This window comes from Schistocerca serialis, chromosome 8 (genome assembly GCF_023864345.2).
Source record: "Schistocerca serialis cubense isolate TAMUIC-IGC-003099 chromosome 8, iqSchSeri2.2, whole genome shotgun sequence".
Classification (NCBI taxonomy): Eukaryota; Metazoa; Arthropoda; class Insecta; order Orthoptera; family Acrididae; genus Schistocerca; species Schistocerca serialis.
Window position 1 is genome coordinate 549,731,943 of NC_064645.1, and position 26,139 is coordinate 549,758,081.

A 26,139-nucleotide genomic window follows, 5' to 3' on the forward strand; every position below is an offset into this window, starting at 1 on the left:
AAACACCGGCCTTAATTTGAGGAAGAAACTTCTGAGGATGTACGTCTGGAGTACAGCATTGCATGGTAGTGAAACATGGACTGTGGGAAAACCGGAACAGAAGAGAATCGAAGCATTTGAGATGTGGTGCTATAGACGAATGTTGAAAATTAGGTGGACTGATAAGGTAAGGAATGAGGAGGTTCTATGCAGAATCGGAGAGGAAAGGAATTTGTGGAAAACGCTGATAAGGAGAAGGGACAGGATGATAGGACATCTGCTAAGACATGAGGGAATGACTTCCATGGTACTAGAGGGAGCTGTAGAGGGCGAAAACTGTAGAAGAAGACAGAGATTGGAATACGTCAAGCAAATAATTGAGGACGTAGGTTGCAAGTGCTACTCTGAGATGAAGAGGTTAGCACAGGAAAGGAATTCGTGGCGGGCCGCATCAAACCAGTCAGTAGACTGACCAAAAAAAAAAAGAGACGATAAGTAAGCTAGTGCACGTGCAGTGACGTTAGCTGCCCTCGCTTGTATTCCTGTTTGGGTAAGTACAGCTTGTGATGTGAACATGCCCCTCCCCTCCCCTCCCCCCCCCCCCCCCCCCACCACCACAACCAACACCCTAATGCATGCAGTAGGACGTGGGCATCTGTACATTATACAACGCATATATTAGAAAGCAGAAAGGTGGAAGGAGTATAGGCCGGCCGAAGTGGCCGTGCGGTGAAAGGCGCTGCAGTCTGGAAACGCAAGACCGCTACGGTCGCAGGTTCGAATCCTGCTTCGGGCATGGATGTTTGTGATGTCCTTAGGTTAGTTAGGTTTAACTAGTTCTAAGTTCTAGGGGACTAATGACCTCAGCAGTTGAATCCCATAGTGCTCAGAACCATTTGAACCATTTGGAAGGAGTATATAGAGGGTCTCTACAAGGGCGATGTACTTGAGGACAGTATTATGGAAATGGAACATGGCGTAGATGAAGATGAAATGGGAGATATGACACAGCGTGAAGAGTTTGACAGAGCACTGAAAGACCGAAGTCGAAACAAGGCCCCAGGAGTAGACACCATTAGAAATACTGATAGCCTTGGGAGAGCCAGCCCTGACAAAACTCTACAACCTGGTGACCAAAATGTATCAGACAGGCGAAATACTCTCAGACTTAAAAAAGAATATAATAATTCCAATCCCAAAGAAAGCAGGTGTTGACAGATGTGAAAATTACCGAATTATCAGTTTAATAAGTCATGGCTGCAAAATACTAACACGAAGTCTTTACAGACGAATGGAAAAAACTGGTAGAAGCCGACCTCGGGGAAGATCAGTTTGGATTCCGTAGAAATGTTGGAACACGTGAGACAATACTGACCCTACGACTTATCTTACAAAATGTCCGCGGCTCGTGGTCTTGTGGTAGCGTTATCGCTTCCCGCGCACGGGGTCCGGGATTTTCTCTGCCTCGAGATGACTGGCTGTTGTGGGTCTTTCATCATCATTTCATCCTCATTCACTCGCAAGTCGCCGTAGTGGCGTTAAAGAACTTGTGGAGCGGCGGCCGAACCGCCCCGCGAGGGGTCTCCCGGCCACCAATCCTATACGCCCATTATTCGTTATCTTAGAAGATAGATTAAGTAAAGGCAAACCTACGTTTCTAGCATTTGTAGACTTAGAGAAAGCTTTTGACAATGTTGACTGGAATACTCTCTTTCAAATTCTAAAGGTGGCAGGGGTCAAATACAGGGAGCGAAAGGATGTTTACAATTTGTACAGAAACCAGATGGCAGTTATAGGAGTAGAGGGGCACAACAGGGAAGCAGCGGTTGGGAAGGGAGTGAGACAGGATTCTAGCCTTTCCCCAATATTATTTAATCTGTATATTGAACTAGCAGTAAAGGAAACAAAAGAAAAATTCGGAGTAGGAATTAAAATCCATGGAGAAGAAACAAAAACTTTGAGGTTTGCCGATGACATTGTAATTCTGTCAGAAACAGCAAAGGACTTGCAAGAGCAGTTGAACGGAATGGACAGTGTCTTGAAAAGAGGATATAAGATAAACATCAACAAAAGCAAGACGAGGATAATGGAATGTACTAGAACTAAATCAGGTGATGCTGAGGAAATTAGATTAGGAAATGAGACACTGAAAGTAGTAGATGAGTTTTGCTATGTAGGGAGCAAAATAACTGATGATGGTCGAAGTAGAGAGGATATAAAATGTAGACTGGCAGTGGCGAGGAAAGCGTTTCTGGGGATGACTAATTCGTTAACATCAAGTATAGATTTAAGTGTCAGTATTTGTATAAAATAAAAATGTCGTGGAACTAGGGCCTCCCGTTGGGTAGACCGTTCGCCGGGTGCAAGTCTTTCGATTTGACGCCACTTCGGCAACTTGCGCGTCGATGCGGATGAAATGATAATGATTAGGACTACACAACACCCAGTCCCTGAGCGGAGAAAATCTCCGACCCAGCCGGGAATCGAACGCGGGCACTTGGGATTGACATCCTGTCGCGCTGGCCACTCAGCTACCGGGGGCGGACAGTATTTGTACGGAGTGTAGCCATGTATGGAAGTGAAACGTGGACGATAAATAGTTTAGACAAGAAGAGAATAGAAGCTTTCGGAATGTGATGCTACAGAAGAACGCTGAAGATTAGATGGGTAGATCGCATAACTAATGAGGAAGTACTGAATAGAATTGGGGAGAAGATAAATTTGTGGCACAACTTGACTAGAAGAAGAGATCGGCTTTTAGGACATGTTGTGAGGCATCAAGGGATCACCAATTTAGTATTGGAGGGCAGCATGGAGGGTAAAAATCGTAGAGGGAGACCAAGCGATGAATACACTTAGCAGATACACGAGGATGTAGGTTGCGGTAGGTACTGGGAGATGAAGAAGCTTGCACAGAGTAGAGTAGCATGAAGAGCTGCATCAAACCAGTCACTGGACTAAAGACTGAAGACCACAACAACAAACAACATATTAGGCAACAAATTTAATAATTTTGTTACATGGTTTATGTTCACTGATATAAAAGAAGATGTTTCATTCATTAATTCACCCTCTTACGTATCGATTTTATTTTAATTGATTTATACATTCTAATGTAGCCTATCTTCTTCCTTAGGACTCAACCTACCCCCATACCAAATTTCATCGTATCAAGTTCAGCGGTTTAGTTGTGAAACGTAATTGACAGAGTTGTGATGGAGGAGGAGATTAGTGTTTAACGTCCCGTCAGCAACAAGCTCATTAGACATGGAGCACAAACTCAGATTAGGGAACGACAGGGAGGGAAATCGACCGTGCCCTTTCACAGAAACCATTCCGGCATTTGCCTGGAGAGATTCCGGGAAATCAAGGAAAATCTAAATCATGATGGCCGGACGTGGGTGTGAGCCATCGTCCTCCTGAATGGAAGTATGGATAAACACGTTTAGGATTGTATAAGCATTGTATTCTACCTATTACCTGTGGATGTGACCACATATCAGTACAATGAAATGAAATGGGGGCGTGGCTTTATTGGCCAGGAGATCCCATTCAGAGTGTTCGGCTGCTTCGTGCAAGGCTTTTTATTTGTTGGCACTTTACTTGCAGATCAAAGATGAAGAAGTTATGGTGGGGACAATACACACTCCCAGACACCATTGTATCAAACCCACTTGCCCAGGAATCAAAACCAGGACCCTTTGATTGATGGTCAGCAGTGCCAACCACAACACCAGCTGTTGATGCAAAACAGTAACTTTGTTACGACGAATGATGGTGTGGTACTAAAATAAAATGTGAAGTTTCTAAAATTATTATATAGCTTAAACTGATGAAAAAAATACACTACTGGCCATTAAAATTGCTACACCACGAAGATGACGTGCTACAGACGCGAAATTTAACCGACAGGTAGAAGATGCTGTGGTATGCAAATGATTGGCTTTTCAGAGCATTCACACAAGGTTCGGCCCGTTGCGACACCTACAACGTGCTGACATGAGGAAAGTTTCCAATCGATTTCTCATACACAAACAGCAGTTCACCGGCGTTGCCTGGTGAAACGTTATTGTGATGCCTCGTGTAAGGAGGAGAAATGCGTACCATTACGATTTTGATAAAGGTCGGATTGTAGCCTATCGCGATTGCGGTTTATGGTATCGAGACATCGCTGCTCGCGTTGGTCGAGATCCAATGACTGTTAGCAGAATATGGAATCGGTGCGTTCAGGAGGGTAATACGGAACGCCGTGTTGGATCCCAACGGCCTCGTATCACTAGCAGTAGAGATGACAGGCATCTTATCCGCATGGCTGTAACGGATCGTGCAACCACGTCTCGATCCCCGAGTCAACAGATGGGGAAGTTTGCAAGACAACAACCATCTGCACGAACAGTTCGACGACGTTTGCAGCAGCATGGACTATCAGCTCGGAGACCATGGCTGCGGTTACCCTTGACGCTGCATCACAGACAGGAGCGCCTGCGATGGTGTACTCAACGACGAACCCGGGTGCACGAATGGCAAAAAGTCATTTTTTTCGGATGAATCCAGGTTCTGTTTACAGCATCACGATGGCGCATCCGTGTTTGGCGACATCGCGGTGAACGCACATTGGAAGCGTGTATTCGTCATCGCCATACTGGCGTATCACCCGGCGTTATGGTATAGGGTGCCATTGGTTTCACGTCTCGGTCACCTCTTGTTCGCATTGACGGCACTTTGAACAGTGGACGATACATTTCAGACGTGTTACGACCCGTGGCTCTACCCTTCATTCGATACCTGCGAAACCCTACACTGCAGCAGGATAATGCACGACCTCATGTTGCAGGTCCTGTACGGGTCTTTCTGGATACAGAAAATGTTCGACTGATGCCCTGGCCAGCACATTCTCCAGATCTCTCACCAACTGAAAACGTCTGGTCAATGGTGGCCGAGGAACTGGCTCGTCACAATACGCCAGTCACTACTCTTGATGAACTGTGGTATCGTGTTGAAGCTGCATGGGCAGCTGTACCTGTACACGTCATCCAAGCTCTCTTTGACTCAGTGCCCAGGCGTATCACGGCCGTTATTACGGCAGAGGTGGTTGTTCTGGGTACTGATTTCTCAGGATCTATGCACTCAAATTGCGTGAAAATGTAATCACATGTCAGTTCTAGTATAATATATTTGTCCAATGAATACCCGTTTATCATCTGCATTTCTTCTTGGTGTAGCAATTTTAATGGCCAGTAGTGTAATTTGTAGTTCGGTGTAGCGGAAAATTTATAATACTTGTATGTGCAATAATGTCAGCTGCCCTCACATGTCGTCAGCCTGTTACCCACAGCTGCTCTCGCATATAAAAATCAGACGTGCCGTCTCTAAAAGCCTCTCCCATTCTACATGTAAAGGCGTGACATCTCTCTGTTCACTTAAATGACGCCGTCATTATGAACCTTCAAGCAGCTCAGAAGCTATAACAGACACGTGACGCTCAACAATTAAAATACGACAGGCTTGTGGCTGCTGTTAGTATGTAAGTACGGATTAAACACGTTTAGGATTGTATAAACATTGAATTCACTACCTTGAATCGTATTATGTAGAATATATCAAATAATAAAAGAATGTTCACATACTGACAAATTTTAAAAGTCAAAGAGTAAACAACTTTTTCAAGAGTTATTGTTGTTCCATATTTCGCGTTATATTATTCAAATCAATTAATATTTTTACCACACACATTAGAAAGAAGCATATGTTCTTTCTCAGCAAACAAGCTACCACCATACTTAATTTCATCAAAATCTGTTTGGTAGTTTAGTCGTGAAAGCGTGACAGAGTTACTTCCACATTCATAATATTAGCATGGGTTAGTTAACCTATCAAATCTTCAGAACCTTTGTAACAATACATTTCAAAAACTTCTATTTTTTTTCTTATCTGAGTTGTTAATCATCCTCGCTTCACTTCTATGCAAGGCTACATTCTAGACAAATACCATGTACCACTTACATTTTATATTCGATGTCAACAAATTTTTCTTTTCAGAAACTTTTTTCTTGCTACTGGCTACTTCCGTCATCGTCATTCATTTTGTTTTCCAAGTAACAGAACTCATCAACTACTTTTAGTGTCTCATTTCCTAACCTCATTTCCTCAGCATCATTCCACTGCCCTTGTTTTTTTTTTATGTTCGTCCTATAAAGTTTTCTGAAGACACTGTCCCGTTCCGCTCAACTGATCTTCTGGTTTTTTGTCGGCTCTGGCAGAACCACAGTGACATCAGCATGCCTCAGAGCTTTTTTTTCTTGTCCCTGAACTGTAATTCACTATTGCCTTTGCCTTTTCAGACGTGGAGATGACTGGTGTTGCTCGAGATTCTGGTACTCTCCCCTGTCTGTAAGTTATTTCTTACCTGTGTTTGCTCGGTTCAGAAAAATTCAGTTTCTCTGTCGCAATCATTACTACAAGTCAACTTCCGCATTAAACAAGGTAAAAATGTTTGGTTTCAGTCTGTAACCACTGCGACACGCAGACAATGACTGAACATAAGGCACAACGGAGGAAGAACCCACACAAAGCAAAATAGAACACCGTGATCCAAACATCAGTTAACATTTGAAAATGCCTTAAGTGGCGGAATAATGTAGGCAGAAAGGTAAAAAATGACACATATATCTGAAATGACATGCGGTTTTATTGAAACCAAAAACGAGTGTAAAAACTGGCTAACTGATGGCACTGGACAGCAATGCGTCATTGGCGCCATATGGAAACCATTTGTTATGAAGAATAAGTTGTTATGCTAATAATTGCATCCGTGTCGTATGAAGCGCCATCTGTTGGTCTTTTGTGCATTTCTTTCGTTTCAGTAAAACTGCATGCCATTTCAAGCAAGTGTGTTAATTTTTACCTCTCTGCCTACTCTCCCTACATTATTCTGTGAAGTTTTGAATTTTAACACCCTGTATTACCCAAAATAATAAAATAATAAAATAGCTCACAGAATAGGCAACATTTTAAAGAAACAAGGACTTCAAATAGAATACACAACAGAAAAAAAACAAGAACCTCAGAACACAGGAAATGCCCACAGATAAATCAACACTCTGGGCATACATAGGAACTTATAAGCAACTGCTGCCAGTCAGTATGCACCGTGCAAACATGCAGGAACTTTAAAACAAGATTTTCAGAACACCTCAATGCCTAAAAAGTAACAGCTCCCATTGCACATTTACTGACGAGTTAATAGCGCACAGTCATCACCCTATTAAAGTAGAAACAGGTTTAAAATTACTAAAATCCATCCACAGCCTTCACCGTAAACTTAAAATAGAAGAAAACTTCCGCATACAGAAGGCTTTAGCAAAAGAAAAACAGATTATAAACTGTTGCCCTATACAGTGCCACGGCACGATACTTAACACGATGAAGGAGCTGTACAGAAAAGACGACACAGATAAACGCGAACACACACGCACGCGCGCGGTCAGGAGAGGGAAAATAAAGAAAGTTCACATTTGGTAGTAAACTGATATGAGAACAAGTAAACGTCAACAGGGTCTCGAGACAGAGAAGCAACATTAAGAACGTGTTTTGAAAAGTGAAAAAGTGCTACTTGCGAGTGAAGTTCCGCAGAGTATGTATTGTGTTTGTGCGAGCAACACATGAGAATGCAGATGAGAAAAGATGTTTCGAAACTAACCGTAAATAATCACAATGTACAGTCGCGACATACTTTTCGCACACTAAAATTGCGTTTATGGATAAAATAAGTTAACTCACCAACCGAATTCACAGTAACATCAGTTAGTTGCGGTTGACAAGCTATCATTATACAGTAATCTACAGAGGGTCCTACACAGCCCTACAATGTAGAAAACTGAAGGTGATAACAACAACAGATAAAACCTGCTTTAGGCCTAATTTCCTTAGGATAATTATTGCTTAAAACATGTTCACATTTTATGTAACTGAGCAACTGACGATGGCACAAAGGTGCTGAAACCTCGACATAAAAGTTTTCTGGGTATGGTACCGCGTCATAATGTAAAAACTACTGCTGCTGGAGAAAAAGCAACGTTTCGGCCACGATTGCAGCGGCCTTCTTCTGGGTCTAATGGTGCGTTCTAGCTATGCAGTATCCTTTGTATTTTGTTGTTAGTGTTCACTGCGCATGCCCTTGCGTCATAATTTTACAATGTAGTTAGTTTCATTGGTTACTTAAGGAAGAAGGAGAGGGAACTTTATTTTGATAGGTTATTGCGGTGGAGGGAGAACGTGACCTCTGTTGTCTATTGTCTCTTGTGTTATGTACCATGGCTGGTGGTCACCGTAGAATGAGAAGTTTGCTGCTGTTTACCAACTGTTGGTCGTCGGCCGCGCGGCGGCAGTTACTCGCCGGTAGAGCTCGTGCGTCGTGCTGACAGTGCGGTCTGTTGGGCTCTGATTGCTGGCAGCCAGGTTGGGACATGCCTGAGTCCATCCTCCCTGTTCATGTTGTTAGGGTGTTTAAGTATTTCGATGGCCTCTCTGATTTTGCGTTTCGTCATAATCGGCTGCTTGGCCAACACACAGGTTTCGCTGAATTTTATTTTTTTTCCGCAGTCTCGCTGGTGTTGTGCCACTGCGGATTTGTTGTGTTGCCCTAGACGAATATAACGCTCGCGTTCCCGAATGCGCGTTGCTATTGGCCTACCAGTTTCGCCGATGTATGCCTCTCCACATTCGCATTCCACCTTGTAAACGCCTGCAGTGTGTAATGCATCCATCTTGTCCTTAGTGGAGCCTAGCACGTCCTGTCTCCTGCAACCACTATAGAAGACAGGCTGCACCCCAACGCGGCGAAGGTGTTTGCCTATCCGCAGTGGCAGAACACCAGCGAGACTGCGGAAAAGAAACAAAATTCAGCGAAACCTGTGTGTTGGCCAAGCAGCCAATTATGACGAAACGCAAAATCAGAGAGGCCATCGAAATACTTAAACACCCTAACAACATGAGCAGGGAGGATGGACTCAGGCATGTCCCAACCTGGCTGCCAGCAATCAGAGCCCAACAGACCGCACTGTCAACACGAGGCACGAGCACTACCGGCGAGTAACTGCCGCCGCGCGGCCGACGACCAGCAGTTGGTAAACAGCAGCAAACTTCTCATTCGACGGTGACCACCAATCATGGTACATTACACAAGAGACAATAGACAACAGAGGTCACGTTCTCCCTCCACGGCCGGCCGTGGTGGCCGAGCGGTTCTACGCGCTGCAGTCCGGAACCGCGTGACCGCTACGGTCGCAGGTTCGAATCCTGCCTCGGGCATGGATGTGCGTGATGTCCTTAGGTTAGTTAGGTTTAAGTGGTTCTAAGTTCTAGGGGACTGATGACGTAAGATGTTAAGTGCCATAGTGCTCAGAGCCATTTGAACCATTTCTCCCTCCACTGCAATAACCTATCAAAATAAAGTTCCCTCTCCTTCTTCCTTAAGTAACCAATGAAACTAACTACATTGTAAAATTATGACGCAATGGCATGCGCAGTGACCACTAACAACAAAATACAAAGGACACTCCGATCTCGGCGGAGGTTCGAGTCCTCCATCGGGCATGGGTGTGTGTGTTTGTCCTTAGGATAATTTAGGTTAAGTAGTGTGTAAGCTTAGGGACTGATGACCTTAGCAGTTAAGTCTCATAAGATTTCACACACGTTTGAACATTTTTTTTTTTAACAAAGGACACTGCATAGCTAGAACGCACCATTAGACCCAGAAGAAGGGCCGCTGCAGTCGTGGCCGAAACGTTGGAATTTCTCCAGCAGCAGTAGTTTTTACATTATGACGCGGTACCATTCCCAGAAAACTTTTATGTCAATTGACTCTGGCCGCAGAAGCCTACGCAAATATAAGTGCTGAAACCTGTTTGGGTTTATAAAAAAACAGCTAGTACTGACATCCAGTAATTTTGTCTGCTAACATGGGTACCGCAAGACCTTCGAAATCAAATGATGAATCGCTGAAGGTGAGGGTAGACTCGTCATCTCAGCAATGGAATCATAGACTCTGTGTGCTGATGGTCTGATAAGTGACACGCTTTGCGAGCTTTCGGACGAATTACAGAGTGATCAGAAGTCAGTAACTCATAACTGTGTCAATGGAAGTGGAAGGGTGGCTTGTGATGTGCGGCGCCCCACGTAGACGACGGTACATCGGACACACAAAGTGGTCACACTAGCGTGTACAGCGGTAGCTTTCCTTCCAAATATCTGCAAGATTTTATCTCACCAATGGTGAATTGCACGCTCGTGGTGGCAGCTTCTTGACGTGGCTCCAGTGAACGCCAGTGTTATTTTCAGCGAAATGAGTGTAAGAGATTAAAGGACTTTAGACTGCAGAGCACGCGAGGAATCAATGTGTTCGGAAGAAAACAAGAAGGAATAAAGCACTACACGTAGACTGTTATAAACTATAAGTTCCATGAGCTAAATGCGTAAATTAAGCAACTCATGAAGGTGTAAATTGTGTAGGGCAATAAGACACTCTCATTGTACCAAATTAATGTGCCAGACATGATGGGCTGGACTACGCAAGAGTAAAAATAAAAACTGTTTTGCAGAGTAGCACGAAAAGTGAACTGTCAGTGGTTTACCAGTTGTTTCGCTATGATACTGTATACGAGGGTCACTCAAACGAAAACCTTAAATATTTTTTAAATATTATTTATTGTGCAGCAGTGGTACAAAGCTGTACCACTTTTCAACACAATCTCCCCCACGCTCAATGCAAGTTCTCCGGCGCTTACAAAGTGCATAAATTCCTTTAGAAAAAATTATTTTGATAGTCCACGCAACCACTCATGCAGCGCGTGGCATACCTCTTCATCAGAACGGAACTTCTTTCCTCCCATTGCGTCTTTGAGTGGTCCAAACATATGGAAATCACTTGGGGCAAGGTCTGGTGAGTATGGTGGATGAGGAAGACACTCAAAATGCAGGTCTGTGATTGTTGGAACTGTTGTACGGGCAGTGTGGGGTCTTGCATTGTCATGTTGCAAAAGGACACCTGCTGACAGCAATCCACGTCGCTTTGATTTGATTGCAAGCTGCAGATGATTTTTTTAGGAGATCAGTGTATGATGCACTGGTGACAGTGGTCCCTCTAGGTATGTTATACTCCAAAATGACGCCTTTTTCGTCCCAAAGGAGAGTCAGCATAACCTTCCCTGCCGATGGTTCTGTAGGAAACTTCTTTGTTTTTGGTGATGAGGAATGGCGCCATTCCTTGCTCGCTCTCTTCGTTTCCGGTTGGTGGAAGTGAACCCAGGTTTCTTCCCCAGAACGATTCTTGCGAGGAAGCCATCACCTTCTCGTTCAAAGCGCCGGAGAAGTTCTTCACAAGCATCAACACGTCGTTCTCTCATTTCAGGAGTTAGCTGCCGTGGCACCCATGTTGCAGACATTTTGTGAAACTGGAGCACATCGAGCACAATGTGGTGTGTTGACCCCTGACTATTCTGTAAAAATGCTGCAATGTAATTCAGTATCACTCGGCTGTTTTCCTTCACTATGGCTTCAACTGCTGCAATGTTCTGTGGAGTCACAACTCGTTGTGCCTGACCTGGACGAGGAGCATCTTCCACTGAAGTCGCACCATTTGCGAACTTCCTACTCCATTCGTAGACTTGCTGCTGTGACAAACATGCATCACCGTACTGAACCTTCATTCGTCGATGAATTTCAATAGGTTTCACACCTTCACTACGCAAAAACCGAATAACAGAACGCTGTTCTTCCCTGGTGCAAGTCGCAAGTGGGGCGGCCATCTTTATACTGATACTACGAAGGTATGTGCGCATCTGCACTATGCTGCCACCCACAGGCCATTCTGCACGCTGTTTGTAGCACGCTTACCAACTTACAGGATAACGGCGCGAAATTTCGATTTGTTATTACAAATTTAAGGGTTTCATTTGACTCACCCTCGTACAATAAAAATATTGAAAAACTCATTTTTCTGAAAATACTTTAATTTATGTTAATTTTAAATGTATTTCATTATCCATATGTAAAGAACATAATAATTCTTACATTGATTTTATTGTTATTAAACAAAGTGTTAAACTGATGAAGATCTTGAATGCGGCAAAGAATCCACTGGCTGCGCTGGTACTACACGCCGACATTACATGAAAAGCGGTATAGAATGTTTGCAGTGCTTCAGTTAAGCGTAAAACGTTAGAGATCGAAGTCGTGTAGATTCATCCAGAGTCTTACTCCAGCACCTAGCATGATGAAGAATTTTCAGAGCCCACAGATAACATATGTTTCCCGAGGAAGAGCACAGTGTAATGAATTGACGGCGTCCTTGTGCTACCATATTGTATTGTATGTTAACCAGGGGCCTAGAAACGACGGAGAGGCTCCGTCCCCGCCGCAGCCGCAGTGGTCCACTTCACCACTCCGCCGCCCCACACCGAACCATTCTTTCAGGGTTATTGTGCGATTCGGTCCCCGGTGGACACCACCAAGGAACGTCTCACACCAGACGAGCGTAATCCCGATGTTTGCGTGGTAGAGTAATGGTGGCGTACGCGTGCGTGGAGAACTTGTTTGCGCAGCAATCGCCGACATAGTGCAGCTGAGGCGTAATAAGGGGAACCAGCCCGCCTTCGCCGAGGCAGATGGAAAACCGCCTAAAAACCATCCACAGACTGGCCGGCTCACCGGACCTCGACACAAGTCCGCCGGGGACCAGGCGCCCCTTCCCAACCAGGAAAGCCGTGCGTTAGACCGCACGGTTAAGTCGGTGGGCTGTGCTACCATAACTCCCTGTCTGGCTGGCGATGTGCGCAGCTTTCGTCTGGCAGAGCAGACGCCGGAAGGAAAAACCGCCTTCTCCGAGCGAGGTGGCGCAGTGGTTAGCACACTGACCTCGCTGTCTGGTCTCCTTCCCCAAACAACCCAACCCAACCCAAAACCGCCATCAACTCGTCAGTGGCTGCTTCCCCCTGAGCAAAAAAATAGTTCAAATAGCTCTGAGCACTATGGGACTTAACATCTATGGTCATCAGTCCCCTAGAACTTAGAACTACTTAAACCTAACTAACCTAAGGACATCACACAACACCCAGTCAACACGAGGCAGAGAAACCCCCTGAGCAAACGCTGTCAGTCTGATCCTCTATACCTGTATCAGAATAACAAAGTGACTGACAGCTAGTTGTTTACGTGCCAGCTACGTGCCAATCGAACCACGAGTTCGGTGACACCTTCTGTTCTGTGCACGTTGTCAAACGACTCTCCTTCCTCAGTTGTTGGTTACCATTCAGCTGCGGACAACAGCTGCAGTACATAACATAATGGTTATGATTTGTTCTTAGAGGTTTCTGCTAAGCCACTAGCATGAGCTGTAGTGTGCGTCACACCTTACGTTTACCCAAACGTAAACAGTGCGGCAGGTTGCAAAAAAGTTTACAAGCATCTCCCGGTCAGCGAACACAGTACCCTGAAGATAACAACAACAAACACACCTCCGCACCAGCCGTCAAAACAAAGCGGCAGCCACGCGGTGACTCCCTAACGAGCGGCTACTGTCAAGCAATATAGAACACTGGCAGTGTCGCGACCCACTGCTAGCCGGCCGCGGTGGCCGAGCGGTTCTAGGCGATTCAGTCCGGAACTGCGCGACTGCTACGGTCGCAGTTTCGAATCCTGCCTCGGTCATGGATGTGTGTGATGTCCTTAGGTTAGTAAGGTTTCAGTAGTTCTAAGTTCTAGAGGACTGATGACCTCAGATGTTAAGTCCCATAGTGCTCAAAGGCATTTGAAACATTTGACCCGCTGCTAGTCCGCCCACACAAACCAGCCTAGTGTTTTCAAAGAGTTTCGACGAATGTACGCATATGAGTAACAGCTGCCTAGTACGTATTTGGTGGACTGCGGGGCTGCATGACCACCTTACTCTCAAAGTAGAAGGAAAAAAGAAAGAATCAGACAGTCAGACTGCTTATCGCAGCCAACAGTTCGCCAATTTAGACTTCTGATGGATGTAAAACGACGTTGAACTTAGGTTTCTATCAGTCATTGGAATGGAATATTGTGTTGGCCGATGTATGTGAACCTACACTGAAGCGCCAAAGAAACTGCTATAGGTATGCAGAGAGATGTGAACAGGCAGAATACGGTTCTGCGGTCAGCAACGTCTATATAAGACAACAAGTGTCTGGGGCAGTTGTTAGATCCGTTACCGCTGCTACAATGGCAGGTTAGCAAGATTTAAGTGAATTTGAACGTGGTATTGTAGTTGGCGCATGGGGCGGTGAAGTGCGGATTTTCCCGGATGACCATTTCAAAGTGCACCGAGAATATCAGGAATCCAGTAAAACATCAAATCTCCGATATCGTTGAGGTCGGAAAAAGATCCCGCAAGAACGGGATCAACGACGACTGAGGAGAATCGTGCGACGCGACAGAAGTGCAACCCTTCCTCAAATTGCTGCAGATTTCAATGCTGGCCCATCAACAAGTACAAAAATAGTTCAAATAGCTCTGAGCACTATGGGACTTAACTTCTGAGGTCATCACTCCCCTAGAACTTAGAACTACTTAAACCTAACTAACCTAAGGACATCACACATATCCATGCCCGTGGCAGGATTCGAACCTGCGACCGTACCGGTCGTGCGGTTCCAGACTGTAGCGCCTAGAACCACTCGGCCACTCCGGCCGGCCATCAACAAGTGTCAGTGTGCGAACCATTCAACGAAACATCGTCCATATGGGCGTTCGGAGCCGAAGGCCCACTCGTGTACCCTTTATGACTGCCTCGCCTCGCCTTCGTCTGTCAACACCGACAATGGGCTGTTGGTGACTGGAAACATGTTGCCTGGTCAGACTAGTCTCGTTTCAAATTGTATCGAGCGGACCGGCGTGTACAAGTTTGGCGACAACCTCGTGAATCCATGGACCCTGCATGTCAGCAGGGGACTGTTCAAGCTGGTGGAGGCTCTGTAATGGTGTAGGGCGTGTGCAGTTGGGGTGATACGACAGCTCTGATACGTCTAGATACGACTCTGGCAGGTCGCACGTACGTAAGCATCCTATCTGATCACCTGCATCCATTCGTGTCCATTGTGCATTCCGACGGACTTGGGCAATTCCAGCAGGACAATTCGACACCCCACACGTCCAGAGTTGCTACAGAGTTGTTACAGAATGGCTCCAGGAAAACTATTCCGAGTTTAAACAATGCCGGTGGCCACCAAATTCCCCAGACATGGACATTATTGAGCATTTCCGTGATGCCTTGCAACGTGCTATTAAGAAGAGATTTCCACTCTCTCGTACTCCCAGGGATTTATGGACAGCCCTGCAAGATTATTGATGTCAATTCCCTCCAGCCCTAATTGACATTAATCAAGTCTATGTCATGTCGTGTTGCGGCACTTCTGCGTCCTCGCGGGGGCTGTACACGGTATTAGGCAGGTGTACCAGTTTCTTTGACTCTTCAACGTATAATAAGCGCCGATTTCTTGTATCATTACGAATTGGAAATCAGCCTACGACAGTGTCACTTGCAGTCCAGCTTATCTGTCAGCGACTTGTCGATCAAAGAGCCCCCATTTCAGCGATGCCTACACCACCATAGTACCAACAGCCCCGAGCCTCACCATGCAAGGACACTCAGCAGTAACCACGGTCAACGTTGTTGCAATGTGCCTGCTATACACAGCAATTATGCTATATGGCTGGGCCGTATTGCTGATGTTGTACAACGTTGTAGGTAGTTGCCAACATGTTGCCGAAGGGCAAAACATTCCGAACTCTTTGAACCTATGCAAAACGTCAGGCAAAAAAGTTGCATAGAAAGAGAGGAAGCCCCCATATGATTTGCATTTGATGGCATGAGTTTCATATTATGTCAAGACATGCCTGAAACTGGGACTGATAGTCTGTGCTGGTGAACAAAAGTGAAATACGAATAAAAATTACATTCTTATTTCAAACTTACCTTAGTGAAATCTGTCAGGCCTCCAAGCAAATCACTGCGTATTTCTGGTACCACGAGCGTTATTGATGAGTGGTTTACTTTAAAGAGATATCTTAGATTTCTGTACGAATTACCAGTAGCTAAAATCTAAAGGGCGATAGCAATCTCTCACATTTTATTGGTTTTAGTAATTGTCGGACCAATTGCTTACGACATATTCGAAACTGTGTTTCGGAAGTCTGCAAAATTATGGGAAAAGAATGTATCCAGCATCAGTTGACGAGTTAAATTTTCTGAAGCATTTGACGCAATTAAAAAGAATGCACTAATAAAGTGATGTAAAGGCAGGAGAGTTGCACTCACTTCCACTAGCTCGCATTCATCCGTTTTGTGGTAACAGTGTGGTCCCATGTAGTCATTTCCGGCTCGGAAACACATTACTGCAAACATTACCTTAGTGGTCAATAGCGGTTGGTAACGTGTCATAACTGTTGTTATGTGACAGCTTTTCCCCTAAACTATCATGCAACATATATCGTGATATTATATGTTCATTCCCCTTGGGCAATGTTTCAATGTCTTACACTGCATCACGTCTGCAGACAGTATTCAATACTACCAGTGACTTCCCAGCTAATTGCTTCTTATCTTCCCTTCTTTTATTACAGCGAAGGTCCTGACATTTTTCTGCAGAATTGAAAGGTTCCAAGCTGGGTGGGCCAACATAAAAGTTTACATAAAAGGGCCATGAAAAGCCATAAATGTGTTCAGGACTGAAGGCTGACATCAGCGCAGGTAGTCGAAAGTGGGATTTGCTTCGCCCATCCCTGTACACCAGGTGGTACAGACGACCAACTATCTGCCAAAAAACAGATAGTTGAGACACAGCGAAGAATCCTTTTAGAAAATCTAAGCCCGGTATCGCCTTTCAGAGACAGTAGAGTATGGGGACCGCCGTGGCCTCACCAGACACATCACGGGAGAATCTTCATTTCAAATCCTTCTAACAGGCTTTCTCACTAATTTATAGAGTTTGTTTCTGTGCGGTGCACACATTCTCATTTGTGTGCTCTACACGTAAGCCTTTCAGTTTGTCAGCTTCAGAATTATACCATGGAGTGGGAGAGTTCTTCTGGCTCCCTCCTCATGCCAGAGCACTATCGATTAATTACAGCAAAGTCTGCAGGAGCAGGAGATATTTTAACCTTTTTACAAAACTGTCTCTGGATGGAAGTCACAATGTCTGCTAGTACGCATTCAATAGTGAGATTCCTATTCTGGTAGAAACAGTCAAGTTTCAGAACGTTAAAATGGAGAACACTTGCCCCTAGGGGACCAGAGAGTAAAGACTTGTTGCAGGGAGGCTGATGAGATAGATCTTTCAGTGATGCAGAGGGATGTCTCTATCTTAGTACTGAGTACAGAGGCTGAGCTGGATTCAGAATCTGCTGCCGACTCCCAGCTTCATGCTGTATGAGAGTCATAAGAATGGTTCAACGTTCCTATCACCGTTTCAGCAACGACATGACTTTGTACTTGCGTAGTTACAGGGTTATTACAAATGATTGAAGCGATTTCACAGCTCTACAATAACTTTATTATTTGAGATATTTTCACACTGCTTTGCACACACATACAAAAACTCAAAGTTTTTTTAAGCATTCACAAATGTTCGATATGTACCCCTTTTGTGATTCGGCAGACATCAAGCCGATAATCAAGTTCCTCCCACACTCGGCGCAGCATGTCCCCATCAATGAGTTCGAAAGCATCGTTGATGCGAGCTCGCAGTTCTGGCACGTTTCTTGGTAGAGGAGGTTTAAACACTGAATCTTTCACATAACCCCACAGAAAGAAATCGCATGGGGTTAAGTCGGGAGAGCGTGGAGGCCATGACATGAATTGCTGATCATGGTCTCCACCGCGCCGAAAATTCAAAGCGTTTGACTTTGTCATCGGGTGTCAGGGCTTGTAGCAATTGTAAACGGTAAGGCTTCTGCTTTAGCCTTTTCCGTAAGATTTTCCAAACCGTCGGCTGTGGTACGTTTAGCTCCCTGCTTGCTCTATTCGTCGACTTCCGCGGGCTACGCGTGAAACTTGCCCGCACGCGTTCAACCGTTTCTTCGCTCACTGCAAGGCCGACCCGTTGATTTCCCCTTACAGAGCCATCCAGAAGCTTTAAACTGCGCATACCATCGCCGAATGGAGTTAGCAGTTGGTGGATCTTTGTTGAACTTCGTCCTGAAGTGTCGTTGCACTGTTATGACTGACTGATGTGAGTGCATTTCAAGCACGACATACGCTTTCTCGGCTCCTGTCGCCATTTTGTCTCACTGCGCTCTCGAGCGCTCAGGCGGCAGAAACCTGAAGTGCGGCGTCAGCCGAACAAAACTTTATGAGTTTTTCTACGTATCTGTAGTGTGTCGTGACCGTATGTCAATGAATGGAGCTACAGTGAATTTATGAAATCGCTTCAATCATTTGTAATAGCCCTGTATATTGTTTCACAACCAGCTAGCTGCTTCTATTATGCGCTTTGGCTACCTTCTGGTGTTTGTACTTGTTTTTCTGGGTTCTTTCTTTAATGCACTAACTATTCTTGCAGTCATTGGCAGCATGCATGAATTATTCTCATAAACATGCTTTTATCGCGCTCACGCACTTGTGCCTAGATTATGCTTCGCAATTATAATCTGTTGTCCATTTATTAAATATTCATTCTGTACAGAACAATGGAAAAACTGGTAGATGTAGACCTCGGGGAAAATCAGTGTGTTTCCGGAGAAATGTAGGAACACGCAAGGCAACATTGACTGTACGACTTATCTTCGAACATAGGTTAAGGAAAGGCGAACCTACATTTATAGCATTTGTGGACTTAGAGGAAGCTTTTGTTTGTGGACTTAGAGGAAGCTTTTGACAATATTGACTGGAATACTCTCTTCGAAATTCTGAAGGTAGCAGGGATAAAATACGAGCGAAACGCAATACACAACTTGCGCAGAAACCAGATGGCAGCTATAAGAGCCGAGGGGTGTGAAAGGAAGGCAGTGGTTGAGAAGAGAGTGAGACATGGTTGTAGCCTATCCCCGATGTTATTTCATGTGTACATTCAACAAGCAGTAAAGGCAACCAAAGAAAAATTTGGTGTAGGAATTATAGTTCAGGGAGAAGAAATAAAAGCTTTGAGGTTTTCCGATGACATTGTAATTCTGTTAGAGACAGCAAAGGACTTGGAAGAGCAGTTGAACGGAATGGGCACTGTCTTGAAAGGAGGATACAAGATGAATATCAACAAAAGCAAAACGAGGATAATGGAATGTAGTCGAATTAAATCAGGTGATGCTGAGGGAATTAGATTATTATGTGAGACACTTAAAGTAGTAAATGAGTTTTGCTATTTGGGAAGCAAGAAACTAAAGATGGTCGAAGTAGGAAGGATATAAAACGTATACTTGCAACGGCAAGAAGAGCATTTGTGAAGAAGAAAAATTTGTTAACATCGGATATATATTTAAGCGTCAGGAAGTCCTTTCTCAAAGTATTTGTATCGAGTGTAGTCACGTATGGAAGAGAAACATAGACAGTAAACAGTTTAGACAAGAAGATAATAGAAGCTTTTGAAATGTGGTGCTACAGAAGAATGCTGGAGATTAGATGGTCAGATCACGTAACTAATGAGGAAGTACCGAACAGAATTGGGGAGAAGGAAATTTTCGGTACAAGCTGACTAAAAAAACCGATCGTTTGCTAGGACATGTACTGGAACCTCAACGGATCACCAGTTTTGTACTGAGGGGTAAAAATCGTAGAGGGAGACCAAGAGATGAATACAGTAAGCAGATTCAGAGGCATATAGGTTGCAGTAATTTCTCTGAGATGAAGAGGCTTGCACAGGATAGAGTAGCTTGGAGAGCCGCATCAAACCAGTCTTTGGACTGAAGACCACAACGACAACAGTGCTCTCTTGTAGCCAAATTCACTGAAGACCACATACATTATCGGGAATCAACTTGCACTTGGCTATCGCTCACAACAGATGACTAGGTCCTACGTAGCCATACATTTAGTATACACATTGATTTACAATAAAATAATCATGAGTGCAAGAGCCAGAATTGTTACAATATGCTTTCTTAGTGTCTACTATGCGCTGATAACATTACATTTATTGCTCAAGCTTTGTCGAGTGGCTCTAAAATGATTGAAAAACAGAGTGTGACACGACCACTTGGTTTTGGGCACGGAAGGCTGAGGGAGTGGTTTCCTGCGTATACAAAACTTTTTGGCGGCTCTAGTCCGATTCACGAACGATGGCAGTTTGGACAGGTCGGGGCACTGACAGGGATTTGTTTGTTTGCCGGTTTCAAGTGACAGTTATGGTATGTGCGTACACGTGCTGTGTACTTGAAGAAAGCGTGTATCCTGCAAATTATGTCTCTCGCTTCCTAACGTAGAATTTTTCGCTTATTACGAGCGATTATTAGCGATGACAAGTTGCAAGAAATGAGATGAAAAATCTCTAAATGATTCGCTACGATCATGTCTAATTCTCGCGTTGGCTACAACTTTCACAGCAGGATGCACAGAGTACTATTGAATTCTCATGCTGGAGGACGACGGTTCAAACCCGCGTCCGGCCATCCTAATTAAGGTTTTCCGTGATTTCCCTAAATCTCTTCAGACAAATGCCGGGATGGTTCCTCTGAAAGGGTACGCCCGATTTCTTCCCCATTCTTCCCTAATCCGACGAGACCGATGACCTCGCTGTTTGGTCCCTTCCCCCAAACCAACGAACCAACCAACATACTCATTGGCTGTCGGAGTACGCGATGTACATGGTGACAATTATTGGACTGTATGAAAAAGACGTAAATTAGTTACGAACTACGGCGTGCACACACTTTACTCAGCATGCAAACGTCACTACTGACCAGTAGACCCAGAAGAAGGCCGCTGCAACCATGGCTGAAACGTTGGTTTTCTCGTAATTTAATACAATATGACGCGGTACCATACCCAGAAAACTTTTATGCCGACTGACTCTGGCCGTGGAAGCCTACGCAGTTATGTAACTACAAATACACTCCTGGAAATGGAAAAAAGAACACATTGACACCGGTGTGTCAGACCCACCATACTTGCTCCGGACACTGCGAGAGGGCTGTACAAGCAATGATCACACGCACGGCACAGCGGACACACCAGGAACCGCGGTGTTGGCCGTCGAATGGCGCTAGCTGCGCAGCATTTGTGCACCGCCGCCGTCAGTGTCAGCCAGTTTTCCGTGGCATACGGAGCTCCATCGCAGTCTTTAACACTGGTAGCATGCCGCGACAGCGTGGACGTGAACCGTATGTGCAGTTGACGGACTTTGAGCGAGGGCGTATAGTGGGCATGCGGGAGGCCGGGTGTACGTACCGCCGAATTGTTCAACACGTGGGGCGTGAGGTCTCCACAGTGCATCGATGTTGTCGCCAGTGGTCGGCGGAAGGTGCACGTGCCCGTCGACCTGGGACCGGACCGCAGCGACGCACGGATGCACGCCAAGACCGTAGGATCCTACGCAGTGCCGTAGGGGACCGCACCGCCACTTCCCAGCAAATTAGGGACACTGTTGCTCCTGGGGTATCGGCGAGGACCATTCGCAACCGTCACCATGAAGCTGGGCTACGGTCCCGCACACCGTTAGGCCGTCTTCCGCTCACGCCCCAACATCGTGCAGCCCGCCTCCAGTGGTGTCGCGACAGGCGTGAATGGAGGGACGAATGGAGACATGTCGTCTTCAGCGATGAGAGTCGCTTCTGCCTTGGTGCCAATGATGGTCGTATGCGTGTTTGGCGCCGTGCAGGTGAGCGCCACAATCAGGACTGCATACGACCGAGGCACACAGGGCCAACACCCGGCATCATGGTGTGGGGAGCGATCTCCTACACTGGCCGTACACCACTGGTGATCGTCGAGGGGACACTGAATAGTGCACGGTACATCCAAACCGTCATCGAACCCATCGTTCTACCATTCCTAGACCGGCAAGGGAACTTGCTGTTCCAACAGGACAATGCACGTCCGCATGTATCCCGTGCCACCCAACGTGCTCTAGAAGGTGTAAGTCAACTACCCTGGCCAGCAAGATCTCCGGATCTGTCCCCCATTGAGCATGTTTGGGACTGGATGAAGCGTCGTCTCACGCGGTCTGCACGTCCAGCACGAACGCTGGTCCAACTGAGGCGCCAGGTGGAAATGGCATGGCAAGCCGTTCCACAGGACTACATCCAGCATCTCTACGATCGTCTCCATGGGAGAATAGCAGCCTGCATTGCTGCGAAAGGTGGATATACACTGTATTAGTGCCGACATTGTGCATGCTCTGTTGCCTGTGTCTATGTGCCTGTGGTTCTGTCAGTGTGATCATGTGATGTATCTGACCCCAGGAATGTGTCAATAAAGTTTCCCCTTCCTAGGACAATGAATTCACGGTGTTCTTATTTCAATTTCCAGGAGTGTATTTAGATTTAGGTTATCACATGTTCGATAGGTCTGCCATCAGTGGTGGTGATGTGGCGCAGACGAATAGCGAAAATGTCAAAGACCCGCTGAAGTGTCGCAATATCGATGCTGTCGATGACCTCTTGAATGGCTGTTTTTAGTTCAGCTATGGTTTTGGCGTCATTGCCGTACACTTTGGCCTTAATACAGCCCGACAAAAAGGAGTCGCATGTGTTCAGATTTGGATAATATGGCGACCAATCTAGGCCCATGCCAGTGGCTTCTGGGTACCGCAGAGCCAGAATGCGGTCCCCAAAGTGCTCCTCCAGGACATCAAATCTTGTCCTGCTTCGATGGGGTGGAGCTACGTCTTGCATGAACCACATCTTGTCAAAATCAGGGTCACTTTGGATAAACGAAATCATCTTCCAAAAACTTCACGTACCATTCGGTACAGTGTCATAAAGGAATGTCGCACCGATTATTCCGTGGCTGGACATTTCACACCAGTCACCCATTGAGGGTGAAGAGACTTCTCGATCGCGAAATACGGATTCTCAGTCCCCCAAATGCGCCAATTTTGCTAAATGACGAAGCAATAATAACTGACTAACACAAACCGTTCAGAAGTTATGACGATTTCGTTTCATATAGTTCAATAATTGTCACCCTGGAGATTAGCACACACGCCACCGTTCGTAAATCCGACTGTAGAGGAGAGCCTCGCTGGACTGTCCAGAATGTGCCTCGCAGGTGCTGGACCCGCTGGACAGCAGGCGGCTGGAGGAGGTGTTCCCCGCGCCGGTGGGCTGGCTGTGGCGGCAGCTGCGGCGGCAGGACGTCAGGGTGGTGGTGGTGGTGTCTGCGGGCGCGCTGGCCCGCCAGCGGCGGCTACTCGGGCAGCGAACCCAGGACCCCGCAGCAGCAGCCGCAGCCGCGCCGCACCCGCTCGACTACCTCTTCACGCTCGCGCTGCGTGACATGCAGGACGATTACCGGCTCGGAGGAGACTACAGGAGGGTCTACAAAGTAAGGTGGGTGCTGCCTAATTACACTAACGCATTCGATACTGCCCTCGATCGTGGCAGCTGAACTACTGCTTTAACAGATTTTTCTAAAATCACTGCTTTGTACCTGTGGTTGCAATAAACGTGTATAATGTTTCATTTTACACTGAAGCGCCAAACAAACTGGTAGAGGCTTGCATATTCAAATACAGAAAAATATAAATAGGCAACATAAGGTGCTGCGATCGGCAACGCCTGTATGAGACAAGTCTCTGGCGCAGTTGTTAGAATCGGGTACTGCAGCTACAATGGCACGTTATCAAGATTTAAGTGAGTTTAACGTGGTGTTATGGTCGACGCACGAGCGATGGGGCACAGCATCGCCGAGGTAGCGATTTTCCCGTACGACCATTTCACGACTGTACCGTGTATATCAGAAGTCCAGTAAAACAACAGTTTCCGACACTGCTGCGGTAGGAAAAAGATCCTGCAAGAACGGGACCAACGACGACTGAAGAGAATCGTTCAACGTGACAGAAGTACAACCCTTCCGCAAATTGCTGCAGATTTCAATGCTGGGCCATCAACAAGTGTCAGCGTGCGAACCATTCAACGAAACATCATCGCTATGTGCTTTTGGAGCCGAAGCACCAGTCGTGTGCCCTTGATGACTGCACGACACAAAGCTTTACACCTCGCCTGGGCCCGTCAGCATCGACATTGGACTTGATGACAGGAAATATGTTGCCTGGTGGCTCGAGTCTCGTTTCAAATTGTATCGAGCGGATGGACATGTACGGGAAATCGAGACAACCTCATGAAACTATGGACCCTTCATGTCAGCAGAGGACTGTTCAAGCCCTGTAATGGTGTGGGATGTGTGCAACTCGAGTGATATGGGACCCCTGATACGTCTAGATACGACTGTGACAGGTGACACATACGTAAACATCCTGTCTGATCACCTGCATCCATTCATGTCCATTTTGCATTCCGACGGACTTGGGCAATTCCAGCAGGAGAATGCGCCACCCCACACGTCCAGAAATGCTACAGAGTGGCTCCAGGAACACTCTTCTGAGTTTAAACACTTCCGATTGCCACCAAACTCCCCAGCGTATCTGGGATGCCTTGCAATGTGTTGTTCAGAAGAGATCTCCACCCCCTCGTACTCTTACGGATTTATAGAGAGCCCTGCAAGATTCATGGTGTCAATTCCCTCTAGCACTACATTAGGCATTAGTCGAGTCCATGCCACGTCGTGTTGAGGCACTTCTGCGTGCTCGCGGGGGCCCTACACGATATTAGGTAGGTGCACCAGTTTCTTTGGCTTTTCAGAGTATGTGAAAACTCTTCATTTATCTAATTTTAAAAAATCTTATTATGAAATATTAAAATTAGCAGACGTAGGAAATATTTTACTGAATCACGTTTTTATTGCGATGAAAAACTCTTACACACGTTCTTACTCGTAATTTGGCTGAGTTTCGAATGTTTTCAGGCATACAAACAGCTACATTACAATATGGACTGCTTATTTCTTCTCGGCGCGTCGTTTCCTTCTGGCTCTTATTCACATTACAGTTTTTGCCCTCTACAGCTCCCTCTAGTACCATGGAAGTCATTCCCTCATGTCTTAGCAGATGTCCTATCAACCTGTCCCTTCTCCTTATCAGTGTTTTCCACATATTCCTTTCCTCTCCGATTCTGCATAGAACCTCCTCATTCCTTACGTTATCAGTCCACCTAATTTTCAACATTCGTCTATTGCACCGTATCTCAAATGCTTCGATTCTCTTCTGTTCCGGTTTTCCCACAGTCCATGTTTCACTACCATACAATGCTGTACTCCAGACGTACATCCTCAGAAATTTCTTCCTCAAATTAAGGCCGGTATTTGATATTAGTAGACTTCTCTTGGCCAGAAATGCCTTTTTTTGCCATAGCGAGTCTGCTTTTGATGTCCTCCTTGCTCCGTCCGTCATTGGTTATTTTACTGCCTAGGTAGCAGAATTCCTTAACTTCATTGACTTCGTGACCTTCAATCCTGATGTTAAGTTTCTCGCTGTTCTCATTTCTACTACTTCTCATTACCTTCGTCTTTCTCCGATTTACTCTCAGACCATACTGTGTACTCATTAGACTGTTCATTCCGTTCAGCAGATCATTTAATTCTTCTTCACTTTCACTCAGGATAGCAATGTCATCAGCGAATCGTATCATTGACATCCTTTCACTTTGTATTTTAATTCCACTCCTGAACCTTTCTTTTATTTCCCTCATTGCTTTCTCGATGTACAGATTGAAGAGTAGGGGCGAAAGGCTACAGCCTTGTCTTACACCCTTCTTAATACGAGCACTTCGTTCTTGATCGTCCACTCTTATTATTCCCTCTTGGTTGTTGTACATATTGTATATGACCCGTCTCTCCTATAGCTTACCCTTACTTTTTTCAGAATCTCGAACAGCTTGCACCATTTTATATTGTCGAACGCTTTTTCCAGGTCGACAAATCCTATGAAAGTGTCTTGATTTTTCTTTAGCCTTGCTTCCATTATTAGCTGTAACGTCAGAATTGCCTCTCTCGTCCCTTTACTTTTCCTAAAGCCAAACTGATCGTCACCTAGCGTATTCTCAATTTTCTTTTCCATTCTTCTATATATTATTCTTGTAAGCAGCTTCGATGCATGAGCT

The 26,139-nt window shown here is 45.6% G+C and overlaps 1 protein-coding gene across 3 annotated transcripts in view; it reads left to right on the forward strand.

Annotated features, from left to right (window-relative positions):
- The window catches only part of LOC126416650 (uncharacterized), a 392,607-nt gene that overhangs the window by 301,755 nt on the left and 64,713 nt on the right, over positions 1–26,139 (forward strand). For 2 of the 3 annotated variants that reach the window (XM_050084444.1, XM_050084445.1), the window contains one exon: positions 23,192–23,472. In XM_050084444.1, coding sequence (XP_049940401.1) covers positions 23,192–23,472 — 281 coding nt within the window. The remainder of the gene's footprint in view (positions 1–23,191; positions 23,473–26,139) is intronic. The other variant, XR_007575486.1, reaches the window with a different exon arrangement.